The sequence below is a fragment of the Geotrypetes seraphini genome, chromosome 2 (assembly GCF_902459505.1).
Source record: "Geotrypetes seraphini chromosome 2, aGeoSer1.1, whole genome shotgun sequence".
In the NCBI taxonomy this organism is placed as follows: domain Eukaryota; kingdom Metazoa; phylum Chordata; class Amphibia; order Gymnophiona; family Dermophiidae; genus Geotrypetes; species Geotrypetes seraphini.
The window spans coordinates 254,312,842-254,331,906 of NC_047085.1; the positions used below are offsets into that span (position 1 = coordinate 254,312,842).

The window sequence follows — 19,065 nt, forward strand, 5'->3', positions numbered from 1 at the left end:
CATCCACTCTGTAGAACCTCGTAAAGGTGTGGAGAGTAGACCAAGAGCTGAATGCACTAAAAATGGTCATTAAGACCGTGTGGGTCACTGTGTGCCAATTTTTTGTCTGATTTTCCAACAGTGATCGACAATGCCATAATCCTACCCCACCCCACCCGTCGTTGGAAAACCAACTAACACATGCGCAGAGTCAGTAGGGGAATCTCAAATAACTGAGCTGCAGGGGAAGTCCTGAAACAGCCTCCTGCCACTCAGCTGTTCAGGGCAGGAAGCTATTTTATTTTAGTGGGGACAGATGTATGTGCATTACCACATACAACATTTGTCACCATAAAAAAGTAATTCCCCCCAATGACAACTGTGGGCCCCCGATGACAGCCACTGAACTTTCATGACAACCACAGTAGTGCATATGGTCATCTGCAAGGCAAACAGGTACTGCCATCAATACTTGTACCCTTCTTGGTGTAAAAATTTCATGACCTCCTGCAGTTCTTTCCGCTTCCACAAGATTACAGTGGTTAAGTCTTGATATTCCGCATTGGAGCGCCGTTGGATCACGTCACCCATTAGTGAGAATACCTGCCTGCTTGTCCTGGGATAAAGCAATGTTTCTTACTGTAACAGTTGTTATCCAGGGACAGCAGGCAGCTATTCTCATGTCCCACCCACCTCCCCTTGGTTGGCTTCTCTTCTAGCTATCTGAACTGAGGAGACGCACCCTGGTCTGGGCGGGAAGGCACTGGCGCATGCGCGGTGCGGGCAACTCAAAACTTTGAGTTTCTTCAAGCAAAAATGCTTGTGAGGTATTTTCATCTGATGTAACTGTGAAAATTAAAGAACAAAATAATAAAATTGGAGAAACAGCTGTAAAGGTTGAAAAGTTAGATCAGGCAGTAGGTAATTTACAAGCTAGTGCTGTTTCTAATATAAAGGATAGTATGATGTTACATACTAAATTAGAGAAAATGGAAAATGCTATTAGAGTTAAGAATCTTCGTTTGTTAAATTTTCCTACCACACATTACCTTTCTCCAATGGAACTCTTGAAAATGTATTTGAGGGAGATATTACATTATAACAAAGTGGAGACCTTTGAGGTCGATAATTTATATTACATTTCAAGAGATTCCAAAGAAAAGGTAGAGGAAGGTGGAATGGATAGAATAGTATCACCTGAGAGTTTGAATGTATCACAGTTTTTGGAGTCATCTAAAGACATAATTGAGAAACGAGCAACTCTTCTCGTGACCTTCAAGACAGAACTTGAGAAACAAGATATTTTGAAATTATATTTCCTGAAAAAGCAAGAGATGTTTTGTGGTCAACGGGTGATAATTTTTCCAGATGTCTCTAGACAAACTCAGTTTAAGAGGAAACAGTTCCTTCAGCTAAAGCCTAAGGTTTTGGCAGTCGGAGCTACTTTCTTCTTAAAATTTCCATGTAAATGCCTGATATCATATGGAAATGATAAATATGTGTTTTTTGATCCAGCCCAGGTGGAAGATTTTATCAAAGAGAAACCTTTGTTGAAAGTTTAATTCCTTATTTGGTTCACTTTTGGAGGATGATGTATAATATATATAATAGCCATTTGCCTGTTCCTAGATAGTAGATAGAAAGATTTGCTTTGATGTTTTATTTGTACTGGCGATCAGCATTAATGTGGACTAGGATACGGTTGAATTAGTTTCCTTATATATTATGTTAATTCCCATTTGGGAATTTACATTTTGTATTTTGTATTTTTTGTGTTCATTCATGTATGTTTGTTACAAAGATATTGTAATGAATAATCCAATAAATAAAGAATTCAAAAAAAAAAATGCTTGTGAGGCGTCCGCATCGGGGCTCCGTTGGATCACGTCACCAAGGTCACTGAAACCCCTTGCCATTTGTAAGTGCCTTGTTTTCACATAGCTTGCAAAATTTCTTCTTTTAATTGGAAAGTGGCCAAGCATAACACAATGTCTCTAGGAACGGCCCAACGCACGATGTACTCGCTCTATTCCAACATCAACTGGGCCACCCTGGTCTCCCCCCCCCCATCTGTTGCAATAAGTCCCTACAAACTGGCCACCTGCTTTGCATCCTTATAAGGCTCACTTTCCGGCACTCCTCTCAGCCGCAAGTTACACCTTCGGGACCTGTTTTGCAGATCTTTCAGTTTGTCACATAGTTCTTTGTCTGAATGCTGTAGAGAGTAGGCAGTGGCCTGCATATTTATCAAATCCTCAGTCACTTCATCCATCTGATTTCCATCTCCCTCCTGCCGCCTTGTCAGCTCATGTAAATCATTCTTAATATCCTTCACTGCTTGTCGGATGTCAGTCTGGATGGATAGAATATCTTGCTTGAGTTCCAACATCAAATCCGCGGCACTTCTCACCTCAGGCTGCAGCTCAGCAGCTGCCGTCTCCATGTGGTCATGCGGTGACGCAGGCGACACCATCTTAGCAGTACTGCGAGGGCCAGAAGGCTTATCAAGACTAGCACCTGTCTTCCTGCCGGTGTATCAGTACAATTCTAATTTTCGCTGAGTGGACATCGCACCATTAGTGATCCAGGGAGTTTTGCTCAAACACCGCAGCCCCTGTGTTTGAGGAAAACACCGCAGCTTCACTTCCTTGCTTCCTGCCATGTCAGTGACGTCACTTCCTCCTCTGGATTTTTAAAAAATAATTTTTATTGCGAGCTCAGAGATACAAACACCATGCAAATTAGCAGTATAGATGAACAAGATCCACCAGAGGGAGCCTAAAATGTCACATCATCAAATAAGGTAATAGCATGTCTCTAGCACATAAATATAATAAGCTCAGATCACAGTAAACCTAAACATTCTTCCTTCCCATCTACCCACCCCCCTTCCATTCTATTCTCTGCCACACAACTCCACATTCCAATGTTTAGTGTCTGTATTTCCCTCACTCGTCCTCTCAGAGAATAACAGAGTAAATATATGTAGATTCTTTCCAATGTTGAAGGGTGAGGGCGGACACATCCTTATAAGATTACTTGTTTAGCTACAAGCAGTGCTTTAGCCCACAAAATAAAAAATGTCAGAGCCCTCATAGAGGACAGGCCTCAAGAACCTGCCTCTAAACAGCAAAGTTTCAGGTTGAAAAGGCAAAGGCACCTTTGCCACACTTAGCAAGAGAACATGTAACCTATTCCAAAATGTATGCAGATTCGGACAGTGCCAGAACGTGTGCAAGAGTCGCCCTTGGTATGTGACATTTAAGAAAGCTAACATTAGTCTATAAGCTAGTTTTATAAGCTCATCAGGGTGATAAATACAGCCTCAACAAAAAGTTGTACTCCAATTCTTGAAAGATAGTACACACTAAAATGAGGGATATATTCATCATGGCAGCTTTAATTGTTGTACTATCCAAAGAACCAAGCTCTGAACCCCAATCAGAGGCCAAAGTTGAGAAAGATCTCCACTCATAGATCTCCTATATTTTATAACCAAATTTATATTAGCTGATACAGACTTGGTGACTTTGGGGTAGGCATAAGAGGGGGTCACTGAAAAGTTCTCAGCCCAACCAAGGGAAAAGATAGTAGATGGTGTGAATGGGCAGACTGGATAAGCCATTGGTCTTTATCTGCCTTCATTTTTTTATGTTTGTAGACTGGTTTAATTGACCTCTCTACAGGGAAATGCTCAGACTGTGAGATCAAGTTAACGAGTTTGACTATTTAACATTCTCTCTTTATAACACAAATCTTTCCGGACTTAAGCCTAAGGATGCTTTTTCTGATTTCTTCTATTAGAAAAAGGTGTCCAACCCCATTGGGCAATCCCAGCTTACACCTTTCATCAGATTCAATTGCTCATGGGTGTTTCTGATCATGTGTAATGTCTTCAAGTCCAATACATATTTAGAGGAAATATCAGATTTATCACTCTAGCTTGCTAAGTCAGATTTCTCTCTCTGTTCAAGTCCTCTCTTTGTGTAGCAGAGGGAATTGTTTATTGCCTGTGATTTGGAAACATTTTGTGCTCATACATGCAGCCTTCTCCTCCTCCCCAAGCAAAGCACTCACTTTGTCATGGTCTCCTTCAAAGAGTTGCAGGAAGCTGGCCTGGGTGCCTGTAGTACCCTTCACCCCACGAAAACGGAGGTCATTTCGTGCACGCTCCAGGTTCTGCAAGTCCATGCAGAGGTCCTGTATCCACAAACAGCAGCGTTTCCCTACTGTGGTCAGTTGTGCCGGCCTGCAGTCAAGAGTGAGAAAAACACGCCAGACCTGAGTTCCCTGCTAGCAGTAAGCACAAAACAAAAGTACAGTTACTTACCGTAACTATCCAGGGACAGCAGGCAGATATTCTCGTGTATGGGTGACATCACTGACGGAGCCCCAGTACAGACCACTTTAAAAGTGCATCACCACTTTAAGACTTTAGAAAGTTTGCGATAGCACAAAACGCACATGTGCGAGTGTCTTCCCGCCCAACGTAGGGCATGCGGTCCCTCAGTTAAGATAAGCCAGCTAAGAAGCCAACCCAAGGAGGTGGGTGCGTTGTGAGAATATCTGCCTGCTGTCCCTGGATAACATATGTTACGGTAAGTAACTGTGCTTTATCCCAGGACAAGCAGGCAGCATATTCTCATGTATGGGTGACCTCCAAGCTAACAGAAATGGGATGGTGAGAGCGTTGGCCTTTAGGAAAATAAATTTTGTAATACAGATTGGCCGAAGTGCCCATCCCGTCTGGAGAAGGACTCCAGACAGTAGTGAGAAGTGAAGGTATGAGCCGAGGATCAGGTGGCAGCTTTACAGATTTACTCAATGGGAGTAGATTTGAGGAAAGCAACAGAAGCTGCCATAGCTCTAATTTTATGGGCTGTGACACGACTCTCCAGTGCCAGTCCAGTCTGCGCATAACAGAACGAGATGCAGGCAGCCAGCCAGTTGGAAATCGTTCACTTAGAAACAGGATGCCCCAACTTCTTTGGATCAAAAGAGATGAACAGTTGGGGAGATGTTAGATGTGGCTTTGTCCGATCAATGTAATAGGCCAAAGCCCATTTATAGTCCAAAGTGTGCAAAGCGATTTCTCCTGGATGAGAATGAGGTTTAGGAAAAGACACTGGTAAAACAATTGACTGATTAAGATGAAATTCAGTGACAACTTTAGGAAGAAACATTGGATGTGTACGCAGAACCACTTTGTCATGATGAAAAACTGTGAAGGGTGGATCTGCTACCAAGGCTTGCAACTCACTGACCCTCCTGGCAGAGGTGAGAGCAATAAAGAAGACAACTTTCCAGGTGAGAAACTTGAGATGAGCTGTGGCCATTGGTTCAAATGATGGCTTCATCAAGCTGGAAAGTACCAAATTAAGGTCCCAGACAGGCGTAGGCTTGAGAGGTGGTTTAACATTGAAAAGTCTTTTCATGAATCTGGAGACCAAAGGATGAGCAGTAAGAGGTTTTCCCTCAACTGGCATATGAAAAGCTGTAATAGCACTGAGATGGACTCTGATAGATGTAGATTTGAGTCCAGAGTCAGACAGAGAAAGTAGATAATCCAACACCAACTCCACTGCCAAAGAAGTTGGATCGTGATGGTGAAGACGACACCAGGAAGAAAACCTAGTCCACTTTTGTTGGTAACACTGCTGAGTGGCTGGTTTCCTAGAGGCGTCAATAATATGTCGAACAGGCTTAGAGAGACGTAATTCAGAAGAACTCAGCCCGAGAGAAACCAAGATGTCAGGTAGAGTGATTGCAGGTTGGGATGTAGAAGTGATTCCTGATTCTGAGTAAGCAGAGTAGGAAATACTGGAAGAGGAATGGGCTCCCTGGAACTGAGTGAAAGTAGAAGGGAGAACCAATGTTGCCTGGGCTACCGTGGAGCAATGAGAATCATGGTGGCTGCTTCTCGCTTAAGCTTGAACAGAGTTCTCAACATGAGAGGGATTGAAGGAAATGCATATAGAACAGGCCCGTCCAATCCAGGAGAAAGGCATCTGCTTCCAGACGGAGAAGACAATAAAACCTGAAGCAAAACTGGGGCAACTGGTGATTGTGAGGAGCCGCAAACAAGTCCACTTGTGGGGTGCCCCATTGAGCAAAAATGGACTGGAGAGTTGCAGAGTTGAGAGTCCATTTGTGAGGCTGAAGAATTCTGCTGAGGTTGTCTGCTAGGGAATTCTTCTCCCCTTGAATGTAGATAACCTGAATGTAGGAAAAGTTTGCAAGCGGTTGCCCAAGTCCAGATTTTCTGGGCTTCCTGGCATAACAAGAGAGAGTCCGTGCCTCCTTGCTTGTTTATGTAGTACATTGCCACTTGATTGTTTGTGTGAAGGAGGAGAACTTGAGGGACGAGAAGATGAAAGGCCCTGAGGGCATAAACTTTGCTCTGAGCTCCAGGAAACTGATATGAAATTTCCACTCCCTGGCAGTCCAAAGACCCCGAGTCTGAAGATCATCCATATGAGCCCCCCAGGCATAAGAGGCTGCATCCGTCGTGATGACTTTGTGGTGAGGGGGGTAAATGAAAAAGAAGACCTCTGGAGAAATTGGAAGAGGTTATCCACCATCGAAGCGACTGCAGAAGAGATGATGTGACAAATATATGTTGTGAGAGACGATCCGTCACTTAAGACCACCGAGAGGCAAAGGTTCACTGAGGAGTGCAAAGATGTAGCCTTACCAGTGATGTCACATGGACAGTGGAAGCTATGTGGCCGAGCAGAACCATCATGTGCCTTGCCAAGATGGATTGAAGAGGAAGCAGTTGTTGACAAAGACGGAAGAGAGCCTGAAGGCGATCTTGAGGAAGAAACGCTCTCATGAGAATGGTGTCTAGGATTGCCCCAATGAACTGTAGACGTTGAGTTGGAAGATGATGTGATATGGGGAAGATGACTTTGAATCCTAGAACTTGAAGGAAAAAAATGGTCTGAGATGTTGCTTGGACCACTTCCTGAGAGGACATAGCCTTGATCAACCAGTCGTCCAGGTACGGGAAGACTTGAAAGCCGTGTGATCAGAAAGATGCGGCCACCACAATCAGGCACTTCGTGAAGACTCTGGGAGAAGATTACGAAGGTAAGGACCTTGTACTGGTAATGACATCAATTGATTTGAAAAAAATAGGTACTTCCTGGAAGTCGGATGAATTGGAATATGTGTGTAGGCTTCCTTGAGATCCACATAGCATAGCCAGTCGTTCTGATTGAGGAGAGAATAAAGCAGGGTGAGAGATAGCATCCTGAATTTCTCCTTGACTAGAAATTTGTTGAGAGCTCTGAGATCCAGAATGGGTCTGTCCTCCAGTCTTCTTGGGAACTAAGAAGTAATGGGAGTAGAATCCCTGGGCCTGCTAATTGAGGGGAACTTCCTTGATGGCATTCAGCAGGAGAAAGGATTGAACCTCCTGCAGAAGAAGGGAAGACTGTGCAGGGTCCAAAGGAGACTCTCTTGGAGGATGGTCTGGTGGCAGCATGTGAAAATTGAGAGTGTAACCCTGACGAATGATGGTGAGGACCCTGAGGTCTGATGTTATAATTTCCCAGCGAGCTATGAAAGATTGGAGACGGTCTCCGGTGGGCTGAGGCAAAGTCTGCAGAATGGTGACATCGGCTATGCTCTGAAGAAACATGTCAAAAAGGCTGTTTAGGCTTTTGGGGGCAGCCTGTTGTTTTTGCTGCTGATGTGGTTGCTGTTGTCTCTGTCTCCTGGGTTGAGGCGGAGTAGGGGGGGGTTGCAGGTTTTGCAGCAAACCTTCTCTGATAGGAAGAAGCTGGTCTGAAAGGACGAGAAGGTGGAGGTTTCTTTTTTGGCTTTACCAGAGTGTCCCATCTGGTCTCATGAGCAGACAACTTCTGCATCCATGGAGGGACCAAAAAGCTCGTCCCCTAGACAAGGTGCATTTGCCAACCTGTCTTGATGATTGAGTCTAGCTCAGAAACCCGAAGCCAGGCCAGACGTCTCATGGCCACCGACATTTCTGCAGCACGTGAAGTAAGTTTGAAGGCATAGTAGGTGGAATGAACTATGTACTTGCGGAGCTGGAGCAGGTCAGAAATAAAATGCTGGAACGCAGGAAGCTTACGTTCTAGAAGATATTTCTGGAACGTGGCAACTAGTTTGACTAAATGCTTCATGTTGAAGGAGAACTGAAAATTGTAGTTGCCAGACCAGTTGGCTAACATAGCATTTTGGTAAAGACGTTTACCAAACCGATCCATGGCCTTGCCCTCTCTGCCAGGAGGTACAGAGGCATACACACTAGCCCCCGAGGATTTCTTTGATGTAGATTCTACCAGGAGAGACTCGTGTGGAAGCTGGGGTTTGTCAAACCCAGGAATAGGTACCATCCTATACAGAGTCCAACTTACGAGGAGCCACAGGGTTAGCAAGTGGCATTTCCAAATTTTTGTAAAACGTTTCACATAATATATCATGGAGGGGAAGCTTGAGGAGTTCCTTGGGTGGTTGATCATAATCCAAGGCATCCGGGAACTGCTTAGATCTTTTAGAATCAGCTTCCAGAGGGATGGACATGGTCTCAGACATCTCCCGAAGAAATTTGGAGAAAAAAGATTTTTCAGATACTAGAGGTGCCTCTTGAAAAGAGTAGCAAATGGATTCATCATCTGAAGAACCCTCATCTTCAGACAGAATAGGTTCTTGTTCAGAATCTCCCCAGAGGTCTGAATCCTGAATTGTGCAGGGTTGGTGCCGAAGACTCAAGATGTTTTAACTTCCGCAGCGCTTTTCCAGACTGCACCAACGTCATCTCAAGTGATGTCTGGGCTGAGGACAACCGGTGTTGGCAAGTCATTGGTGTCTGTTCCCGAGCCAGAAGTGGCGGCACCAATGGAGACTCCACTGCAGGTGCAACCGGTGTCGAGGGCTCAGACCGGACTGGCACCAGGGGAGTCGGTGTCGACATGGGTAGATTTTGAGTCGGCACCAGCATTTGAAACTATTCACGCAATTCCTCTTGTAGCAACTGGTGGATCTGTTGCTTAAGAGTAAGCACCGGTACCGCTGGCTTTTTTGCCGGTACCTTCGGTGCGGCTCTACACTCCGGTTGCATCAGAGAAGAAGCTTCCGCCCACACACACGTGACTGCAGGCACAGGCAGGCTTCGCTGGCTTCAGTATGTTTCTTTTCTAAAGCGCCGCGAAGATAAGGGGGGGAGGGAGGGAGATAGATTTGGCCGGAGGGAGGTGACCGCGCATCTTTCCTCCCCTTAAGTTTACGCCGTGAAGGTAAGGGGGAGGGAGATTCTCAGGCTTCTGATGGGCGGTGAGGTGGCGAGAAGGAAGGGTGGATGCTGCAGGGATGGGGCGGTGAAGGGGATGGTGATCCGGTGATGAGGCAGTGATGGGGACAGATATTTTCCCTGTGTCATTCTCTAATTCTAATATTAGCCAATCCGGAAGATGCTCCAAGACTTCAGGAAGGATCCAATACATACCCTGTGTCGCATAATAAAAGCTTGATGTATCTATAGAAATTTGGAAAATTTACCCCACCCACCAAAATTGGTTTTTGTAAAGATACTAGAGCAATTCTAGCCTTTTTACCCAGCCAAATAAATTTTGTGAGAATACTAATTAATTTTTTATAAAAGGACCCTTGAAAATAAATCGACAACATACTCATTTGGTAGCAAACTACAGGCAAAATCATTATTTTGACAGTTTGGACTCTCCCCCACCAAGAAAGATGTAAAAGGTTCCAATGCTCACACAATTCTTTGACTTTCAGCAATAAAGATTTTTCATTTACTGTCACTGTCTTCCAATGTTTTCTGAATCATAATACCTAAAAGCACAGTTACTTACCGTAACAGGTGTTATCCAGGGACAGCAGGCAGATATTCTTGACTGATGGGTGACGGCACCGACGGAGCCCCGGTACGGACAATTTTAGAGTGATTGCACTCTAAGAACTTTTAGAAAGTTCTAGCTCGGCCGCACCGCGCACGCGCGAGTGCCTTCCCGCCCGACAGAGGCGCGCGGTCCCTCAGTTAGTATAAGCCAGCTAAGAAGCCAACCCGGGGAGGTGGGTGGGACGCAAGAATATCTGCCTGCTGTCCCTGGATAACACCTGTTACGGTAAGTAACTGTGCTTTATCCCAGGACAAGCAGGCAGCATATTCTTGACTGATGGGTGACCTCTAAGCTAACAAAAAGAGGGATGGAGGGAAGGTTGGCCATTAAGAAAACAAATTTTGTAAAACAGATTGGCCGAAGTGACCATCCCTTCTGGAGAATGCATCCAGACAATAATGAGATGTAAAAGTGTGAACTGAGGACCAAGTAGCAGCTTTGCAGATTTCCTCAATAGGAGTGGAACGGAGGAAAGCTACAGATGCTGCCATTGCTCTGACTCTATGGGCCGTGACAGAACCTTCCAGTGTCAGTCCGGTCTGAGCATAACAGAATGAAATGCACGCTGCCAGCCAATTAGACAACGTACGTTTAGAAACAGGACGTCCCAATTTATTCGGATCAAAGGACAGAAAAAGCTGGGGAACTGATCTGTGGGGTTTCGTACGCTCCAGATAGTAAGCAAGAGCCCTTTTACAATCCAAAGTATGCAGAGCTTGTTCCCCAGAATGAGAATGAGGTTTTGGAAAGAAAACCGGTAGAACAATGGATTGGTTGAGATGAAATTCAGAAACAACCTTGGGGAGAAACTTTGGATGTGTACGCAGAACCACCTTGTCATGGTGAAAAACCGTAAAAGGTGGATCTGCAACCAGTGCATGAAGCTCACTGACTCTCCTGGCAGAGGTAAGAGCAATAAGGAAAAGTACTTTCCAAGTGAGAAACTTGAAAGGAGAAGTAGCTAAAGGTTCAAATGGAGGTTTCATTAAAGCTGAAAGAACCACATTGAGATCCCAGATAACCGGAGGGGCTTTAAGAGGTGGTTTAACATTGAAAAGCCCACGCATGAACCTGGACACCAGGGGATGAGCTGAAAGAAGTTTTCCATGGACTGGCTCATGAAAAGCTGCAATGGCACTGAGGTGGACCCTGATGGAAGAGGACTTCAGGCCAGAGTTAGACAAAGAAAGAAGATAATCTAACAACGTCTCCACTGCCAGGGAGGTGGGATCAAGATGATGAAGAAGACACCAGGAAGAAAATCTCGTCCACTTTTGATGGTAACATTGTAGAGTGGCTGGTTTCCTGGAGGCATCCAGAATGGAACGAACGGGCTGAGACAAAAGAGTATCAGTCGCGTTCAGCCCAAGAGATACCAAGCCGTCAGGTGTAGAGACTGGAGGTTGGGATGCAGAAGGGTTCCCTGCTGTTGCGTAAGCAGAGAAGGAAACAGAGGAAGAAGAAAAGGTTCCCTGGAACTGAGTTGAAGTAGAAGGGAGAACCAATGTTGCCTGGGCCACCTCGGAGCAATCAGAATCATGGTGGCTCGTTCCCTCTTGAGCTTGAACAAGGTTCTCAACATGAGAGGCAGAGGAGGGAAGGCGTACAGGAACAGATTCGACCAGTCGAGGAGAAAAGCATCTGCTGTTAGACGGTGCGGAGAGTAAAGTCTGGAGCAGAATAGGGGCAGCTGATGATTGTGAGGAGCTGCAAAGAGGTCTATCTGAGGAGTGCCCCATTGATCGAAGATAGACTGCAGAGTTACGGGATCGAGTGTCCACTCGTGAGGTTGGAGAATTCTGCTGAGTTTGTCCGCTAAAGAATTCTGAGCCCCCTGAATGTAAATAGCTTTGAGGAAGAGATGATGATCTATGGCCCAAGTCCAGATCTTCTGGGCTTCCTGGCATAAAAGGCGAGAGCCTGTCCCACCCTGTTTGTTGATGTAGTACATCGCAACCTGATTGTCTGTGCACAACAGAAGGACCTGAGGAAAGAGAAGGTGTTGGAAGGCCTTGAGGGCGTAAAACATCGCTCTGAGTTCCAGGAAATTGATTTGATGCTTCCTTTCCTGGGCTGACCAAAGACCTTGAGTCTGGAACTCGTTCAAGTGAGCTCCCCATGCGTACAGAGAGGCGTCGGTGGTGATGACTAGTTGATGAGGAGGCTGATGGAACAGAAGACCTCTGGATAGATTTGAGGATACCAACCACCATTGAAGAGACTGACGAAGAGATGATGTCACAGATATGTGTCGTGAGCAAGGATCCGACGCTTGGGACCACTGGGTAGCAAGGGTCCATTGAGGAGTGCGCAGGTGAAGACGGGCATGAGGTGTGACATGAACTGTGGATGCCATGTGCCCCAAGAGTACCATCATTTGTCTTGCTGAGATGGACGGCAGTGGAAGCACCTGGTGACATAGAGACTGAAGAGTCTGGAGACGATTGGATGGTAGGAAAGCTCTCATTAGGAGTGTATCAAGGATCGCTCCAATGAATTGCAGTCTCTGAGTGGGAATGATATGAGATTTGGGTAGATTGATCTCGAATCCCAGAAGTTGTAGAAACTGGATGGTTTGGTTGGTGGCCAGATGAGCGGATGTGTCTTTGATCAACCAGTCGTCCAGGTAAGGAAATACATGCAGGTGGTGAGAGCGTAGAAATGCCGCTACCACAATGAGACATTTGGTGAATACCCTTGGAGATGAGGCAAGACCGAAGGGCAGCACCTTGTACTGGTAATGACAATGATTGATCATGAATCGGAGATATGGTATGTGAGTGTAAGCCTCTTTGAGATCGAGGGAGCATAGCCAGTCGTTTTGATTTAGAAGGGGATAAAGGATGGCTAAAGAAAGCATCTTGAATTTTTCTTTTACTAGATGAATGTTGAGATCGCGAAGATCTAGGATGGGTCTGAGATCTCCTGTCTTTTTGGGAACTAGAAAGTAACGGGAGTAGAATCCCTGCCCCTTTTGATCTAGAGGAACTTCCTCTATAGCGTTCAGAAGGAGGAGGGATTGGACCTCCTGAATAAGGAGGGCCGATTGAGGACTGTTCAAAGCAGACTCTTTTGGCAGGCTTTGAGGTGGAAGAGTCTGAAAGTTGAGAGAGTAGCCGTGGCGGATGATGTTGAGGACCCATTGGTCCGATGTGATTACTTCCCACCGGCTGAGGAACAGAGAAAGTCGACCTCCTATAGGCTGAGGCAGGAAAGCAGGAATAGGGATACTGGCTATACTGTGGAGAATGAAGTCAAAAGGGCTGTGACTTTTGCTGAGGAGGTTGTTTTACAGCTTGTTGCTGCTGCTGTTGTCTGGGAGGCTGACGTTGTTGTTGCCTCTGACGCCTAGGTTGCTGAGCAGTGGTAGGCAATGGACGAGCTGTGAAGCGGCGTTGATAGGCCGATTGCTGCCTATATGGTCTTGGCGGAGGAGGCTTCTTTTTATTTTTGAGCAGGGTATCCCAGCGCGTCTCATGAGCAGAGAGCTTTTGTGTGGTTGAGTCCATGGAATCCCCAAAGAGCTCATCCCCTAGGCATGGGGCATTGGCTAACCGATCTTGATGGTTAACATCAAGCTCGGATACCCGAAGCCAGGCCAAACGACGCATAGCTACTGACATTGCTGTCGCTCTGGATGTTAGTTCAAAGGTGTCATATATGGATCTAACCATAAACTTACGTAATTGTAGAAGAGACGACAAGCATGTGTGAAAAGCAGGATGCTTTCGTGAAGGAAGATATTTTTCGAAAGAAGCCATGGTGGTAAGGAGATGCTTTAAATAAAAAGAAAAATGAAAAGCATAATTACCAGCCCTATTTGCCAACATAGCATTTTGGTAGAGCCTCTTACCAAATTTATCCATGGCCCTTCCTTCTCTGCCAGGAGGGACAGATGCATATACACTGGCTCCTGAAGTCTTTTTAAGGGTGGATTCGACAAATAAGGATTCATGTGGAAGTTGAGGTTTGTCGAACCCAGGAATGGGAATTACCTTATATAGAGAATCCAGTTTACGTGGGGCCCCTGGGACAGTTAAAGGAGTCTCTAAATTCTTATAGAAAGTTTCCCTCAAGATGTCATGAAGGGGGAGTTTCAAGAATTCCTTTGGAGGCTGATCAAAATCAAGGGCATCCAAAAAAGCTTTAGACTTTTTGGATTCAGCCTCCAAAGGAATGGACAAGGACTCACACATCTCTTTCAAAAAACTAGAGAAAGAGGAAGTGGCCTGTTTGGAGGATGGGTCAGGGACAGCCGAATCCTCCTCCTCTGAGGAACATTCGCCTTCAGAAAGAAAGGGTTCCTCTGAGTCTCCCCACAGATCAGGGTCTCTGACATGGGAAGAATGGTCCCGAGACTCAGGTGTCGACGTTTGCATGTGTCGGGTTTTGCGCACCGACTTACCCGACCTCATCGATACCGAGTCAGGAGAAGTTATCGGTCGCACCGGTGCCGAAGTCTGCACCGATTGATGGTGAGCTCTCGGCTCCGGTGCAAGGACTGGCATCGATACCGATGAGGTTAGGTGAAGCGGTACCGAGACAGTGGAAGCAGGCAACACGGGTTCCACAACCGGTATCGATACGGGTTGATCCACAACCGGTACCGGTGGCTCGGTGCGGACTGGCACCGGAAGGTTCGGTGTCATGATAGCAGGAAGGAGTCGTTCTAATTGCTCCTTAAGCTGCACCTGAAGGATGGCCGTAATGCGGTCATCGAGGGATGGCACCGGTACCGCTTTTTTCTTCTGCGGTACCTGCGGTGCCGCTCGACGCCCCGGAGATGAGGAGCCCGATGTCGAGGGACTCACCTCTATAGGGGCGGAGCGCTTCCGCTGGCGTCTTACAGGCGGCAGGATTGGACTCACTGCACTCGAGGCCGGAAGACGTTCCAGCGGGGAAGGCTTCTTAGCCGGCTTACCTGACTGTTGAGATGCCGGTGTGGAATCACGCGGCGTCGAAGACGAGGGTGCCGACTGAATCGGTGCCGAAGCCGGAGTCGAAGGAACGGGGTCGGACATCTCGGCACCGAACAACAATCGCTGCTGAATTTGGCGATTTTTTAATGTCCGTTTTTTTAAAGTAGCACAGCGGGTGCAAGAAGAGGCCTGATGCTCAGGACCCAAACACTGTAAACACCAGTTGTGTGGGTCCGTGAGAGATATAGGCCTAGCACACCGCTGGCACTTTTTAAAACCCGGTTGAGGGGGCATGAAAGTAAAAACGGCTTCCGCCAAATCGAAGGCCGAGGCTTCGATGGTGGCAGAAGGCCCCGCCGGGGAACACCGAAAATTGAAGAAAAAAATGAAAGTTTTTTTTTTTTTTTTTTTAAACAAAATGGAAAGAAAGAAAAAAGGCAATGTAAGCCAAAAAGTTTACGCGAGCGGGAAGGCAAGTTAAGAAAATTTCAACAGCCGTTGAAAACGCGTCTTCTTAGCTCCGCGGAAACTAAGAAACTGAGGGACTGCGCGCCTCTGTCGGGCGGGAAGGCACTCGCGCGTGCGCGGTGCGGCCGAGCTAGAACTTTCTAAAAGTTCTTAGAGTGCAATCACTCTAAAATTGTCCGTACCGGGGCTCCGTCGGTGCCGTCACCCATCAGTCAAGAATATGCTGCCTGCTTGTCCTGGGATAATATTTTATACCCTCTTCCTTCCAAAGGAAAGGGCAAGAATCAAATAATCCTTTTGCATAATGCACGTTTAACGGAAGAACCTCCGATTTGCTCTAATTTATCTTATATCAAGAAAATTTGCCAAATCGATCAATTCCAGTAAATGCGGGATGGTGGATTCAGAATTCTTTAAATGAAGCAAAATATCATCTGCATAAGTGTTATGCCCATGGCTGGCCAGGGCAGGGCATATGTGGCCACTTTGGCTACTAGGTGTGAATCTTCATATCTGATTGCTTTCTAGCTGAAATCCTTGTCTTACAATCTGTGTAAACATTTAGGCAGCCTTTCAACTTACTTTTGTGAGAGCAAGTTGTTTTTCTGCGCTATAAAAGACTGAGAATCACAGCCTGGACTTTGGATCTTGCTGCAGCCTTGGGGGAGCTGTGTCTGTACCTATCTATTGATCGCTCAGGTCCCTGGTCAGCATCAAGAAAGGACATGGCAGACATGGTGAAGTATTCTATTTGGTCTATATAGATATTCTCTGCTTCTATCTTGTATATTATCTGATGTCTATCTGCATTATTTGGTGATGATCTGATGTTTATGCAATAAAGAATCATATTACTCTACTGCTTTCCTTGTGTGTTACTTTTACATACCCTTTGTTAGAGAGAAGCCTGGCAGTACAATAAGCAGAAATTTTATATTCCCGACCTGCATAAGGAATCCCCTGTATCTCCTTTGCCTGCTGTATAGCTAACAAGGGTTCCAGAACAATATCAAAAAGCAAAGGAGATAAGGGACATCCTTGTCTAACTCCCCTCCTCAGACAAAAATATTCTGAAAAAGTATTATTAATATATAATCTGGCAAAAGGGGAGCTATTCAAGGTTTTAATCATTTGAATGAATCTGGATCTTATACCAAACCAATCCATCGCTTGATACATGAAAGTCCATTCCACACAATCAAAGGCCTCAGAGTTGGATCCGCACTGGGAAGTGACGGATTCACTGTCGAGTTTTTAAAATCATTTCAAAATACATTTTTACCTAATCTTCTAAACTTATATCAAGCACAATTAGCTACAGGTTCTATTTCAGGTACTATGGCGGAATCTCTGACCATTGTTTTGCCGAAGCCAAATAAAGATCCCATGTTGGTTTCAAACTACAGGTCTATTTCTTTAATTAATGTAGATGGAAAACTCTTGGCTAAGCTATTGGCTCTAAGATTAGCTGAGGCTCTCCCTTATATGATCGGTATGCACCAAACAGGGTTTGGTGCTCAAAGACATTCTTCAAATAATACCAGATTGGCATTTCATGTTAACTTTATCAAAAACAATGAATGATCCGGCTTTTTCTGTCTCTTTGGATGCAGAGAAGGTCTTTGATCGTGTGGAATGGACTTTCATTTATTATCATCCCTGATCAAGTCAAAGGAGTTCCTCTTCAGCAGGTTGGCTTATATAGGTCCCTGAAGGATACGCCTGCCAGCTGCAGATTTAAAATATGCCTCTCTCCACACAGGCAGAGTAGACCCTTATCAACAGGGATCTTTCATGAAAAAGAACATGAATAGAGCAAAAAAACCTGCAAAACTATTGCAAAATAATAAAGAAATAAGCCTAGCAGATCAGAAGACACCTTTCATACTTGCCTTCAAAAAGAGAAACTAAAGCGGCAGCAGACTCCTGGGAGAAGAAGGTTTCAAAAGCTGTTTTTGACATTTTTCTGCAGTATGATCGCAAGAATGGACAGAGTACCCTAAGGTTCAGTATACCATTCCTATTGCACTGGAAGGAGAAATGATGTCTTACCTGATAATTTTCTTTCCATTAGTATTTCACACTATCCTAGGAATTGTGGGCAATTGTGCCCATCAGCCAGCAGGTGAAGATAGAGAAAACAGAAATATGCTGAGTCTTATAAGCCTCATGTAGACCTTCAGCTCTTCAATATTCGATTAGCCAAACAGAAAAAAAAGAGGAAGCAATTCAACAAACATGAGCCAGAATGAAAATGAACAAAACTCTTGAACTATATACATCATCTCCTATCAAAGTGTACTAAGAGCTCCAAATCCAAGGAAAACCCGAGAAGGAATAAAAAGGAGCACAGGTGGCCTCTGGAATAGTGTGAAGCACTAACTGAAAAAAAAATAAATTATCTCGTAAAATATAATTTCACCTTCCATAGTGCTGCGTCACACTATTCCTGAACTTGTGGGATGTCCAAAAGCAATCTCTTCAGGGCAGGATACTGGTGCTGCTGTCTAATACAGCAGTCCTGAAAACTACTGCCAAGCACCAGCCACATCTACTCGATAGTGCTCAGTAAAAGTGTGCAGGATGCCCAGGTTGCTGCCCTACAAATGTCTGCCAAAAAGACTATCTGGGTTGCCAAAAAGACTATCTGCAATATGCCTTGTAGAGTGCACCTGCAAGGCCAGGGGTGGATGTTTACCTGCTACCATATAGGCAGACAAAATTGCCTCCTTCAACCAGCAAGCAATTGTGGGATTAGAAGCTGCTAAACCCTTCCACTGTGAACTGAAGAGGACAAAACCTGTCCTCTCCTTGGTTAAAACTCCTCAAAAGGACCTACCTCACCACTGGCCACAGGAAAAATATACAGGTGATCAGGTGGCCATGGTAACAGCAATGCGCCAACCCTCCAAGTACAAGACTCCCTACAAAGGCTGAAAAAAACAGTCCACCTTGGTGTTCCCAGCAGTGACCATCAAGTCACCCTTTCTGACAGGGTCTGAGCCAATTGCAGCTCAGGCAACGATAGGAAGGGTAATATTTTGCTGTGTGCTGTGGACAACTGCTGCAATTCTAACACAGCAGTAAACTGCATGCTCATTGCTTGTGGCATGCTGAGGTATTTTTGAGGGGCAGTTTTGCAACAGAGCCACATACTGAGCCAGCTCTACTGTGAGGATTCCTGCATCAACCCCAATGAATCTCTGCACATGGCATCACCCATTAGTTATCCTCGATTGTTACCAAAATCCACTTTTTGACATGCTAATTTGTGCTAAGGACTGGTCAAGCTATAGCCTCAGACAAGTTTAGGCTATTGTTGGTGGAAGAAATAAACTAAAGCCGGTACATGGCAATGCACAATATCAGGCACTTACTGGTAGTGGGTAAAGCCCAAGGTGGGTAAGTCGGCATACTTCTCGGCAAACTCAGCCAGTCGGCTAATCACTCTGGCAAGCTGGTGGAAGAGAGAAGAAAACTGCATGAAGATGAAGCAACACTACAACACAATCAATGATTATTTAATAAGAATTTATTATTCCACCCAAAAGACAGATCTGGGCAACTTACAGTCTAAAACAAAAGAATTAGGATACTGCAGTTTCCAACAGGATGCGATAAGAGGAGAAGAACTATAATGGCAACAGGATAGCAGGTAAGGGGAAGTACCGATTCAGATTCACTTAGAAATAAACAAGTTTTGCTTTTTATGAGGTTAGGCGTTAGGTGATAATGTGTGGCTTGGTATATTTTTAAAACCATAAACGGAGATAGCCCAGCCTACTTGAACAACTGTCTAATCCAAACTA

At 45.3% G+C, this 19,065-nt stretch overlaps 1 protein-coding gene across 2 annotated transcripts in view; it reads right to left on the reverse strand.

Annotated features, from left to right (window-relative positions):
* The window catches only part of ADSL (adenylosuccinate lyase), a 145,659-nt gene that overhangs the window by 93,998 nt on the left and 32,596 nt on the right, over window positions 1-19,065 (reverse strand). For both annotated transcript variants that reach the window (XM_033929418.1, XM_033929416.1), the window contains exons 4-5: window positions 18,634-18,713; window positions 4,057-4,228 (exon numbers count right to left, since the gene is read on the reverse strand). In XM_033929418.1, coding sequence (XP_033785309.1) covers window positions 4,057-4,228; window positions 18,634-18,713 — 252 coding nt within the window. The remainder of the gene's footprint in view (window positions 1-4,056; window positions 4,229-18,633; window positions 18,714-19,065) is intronic.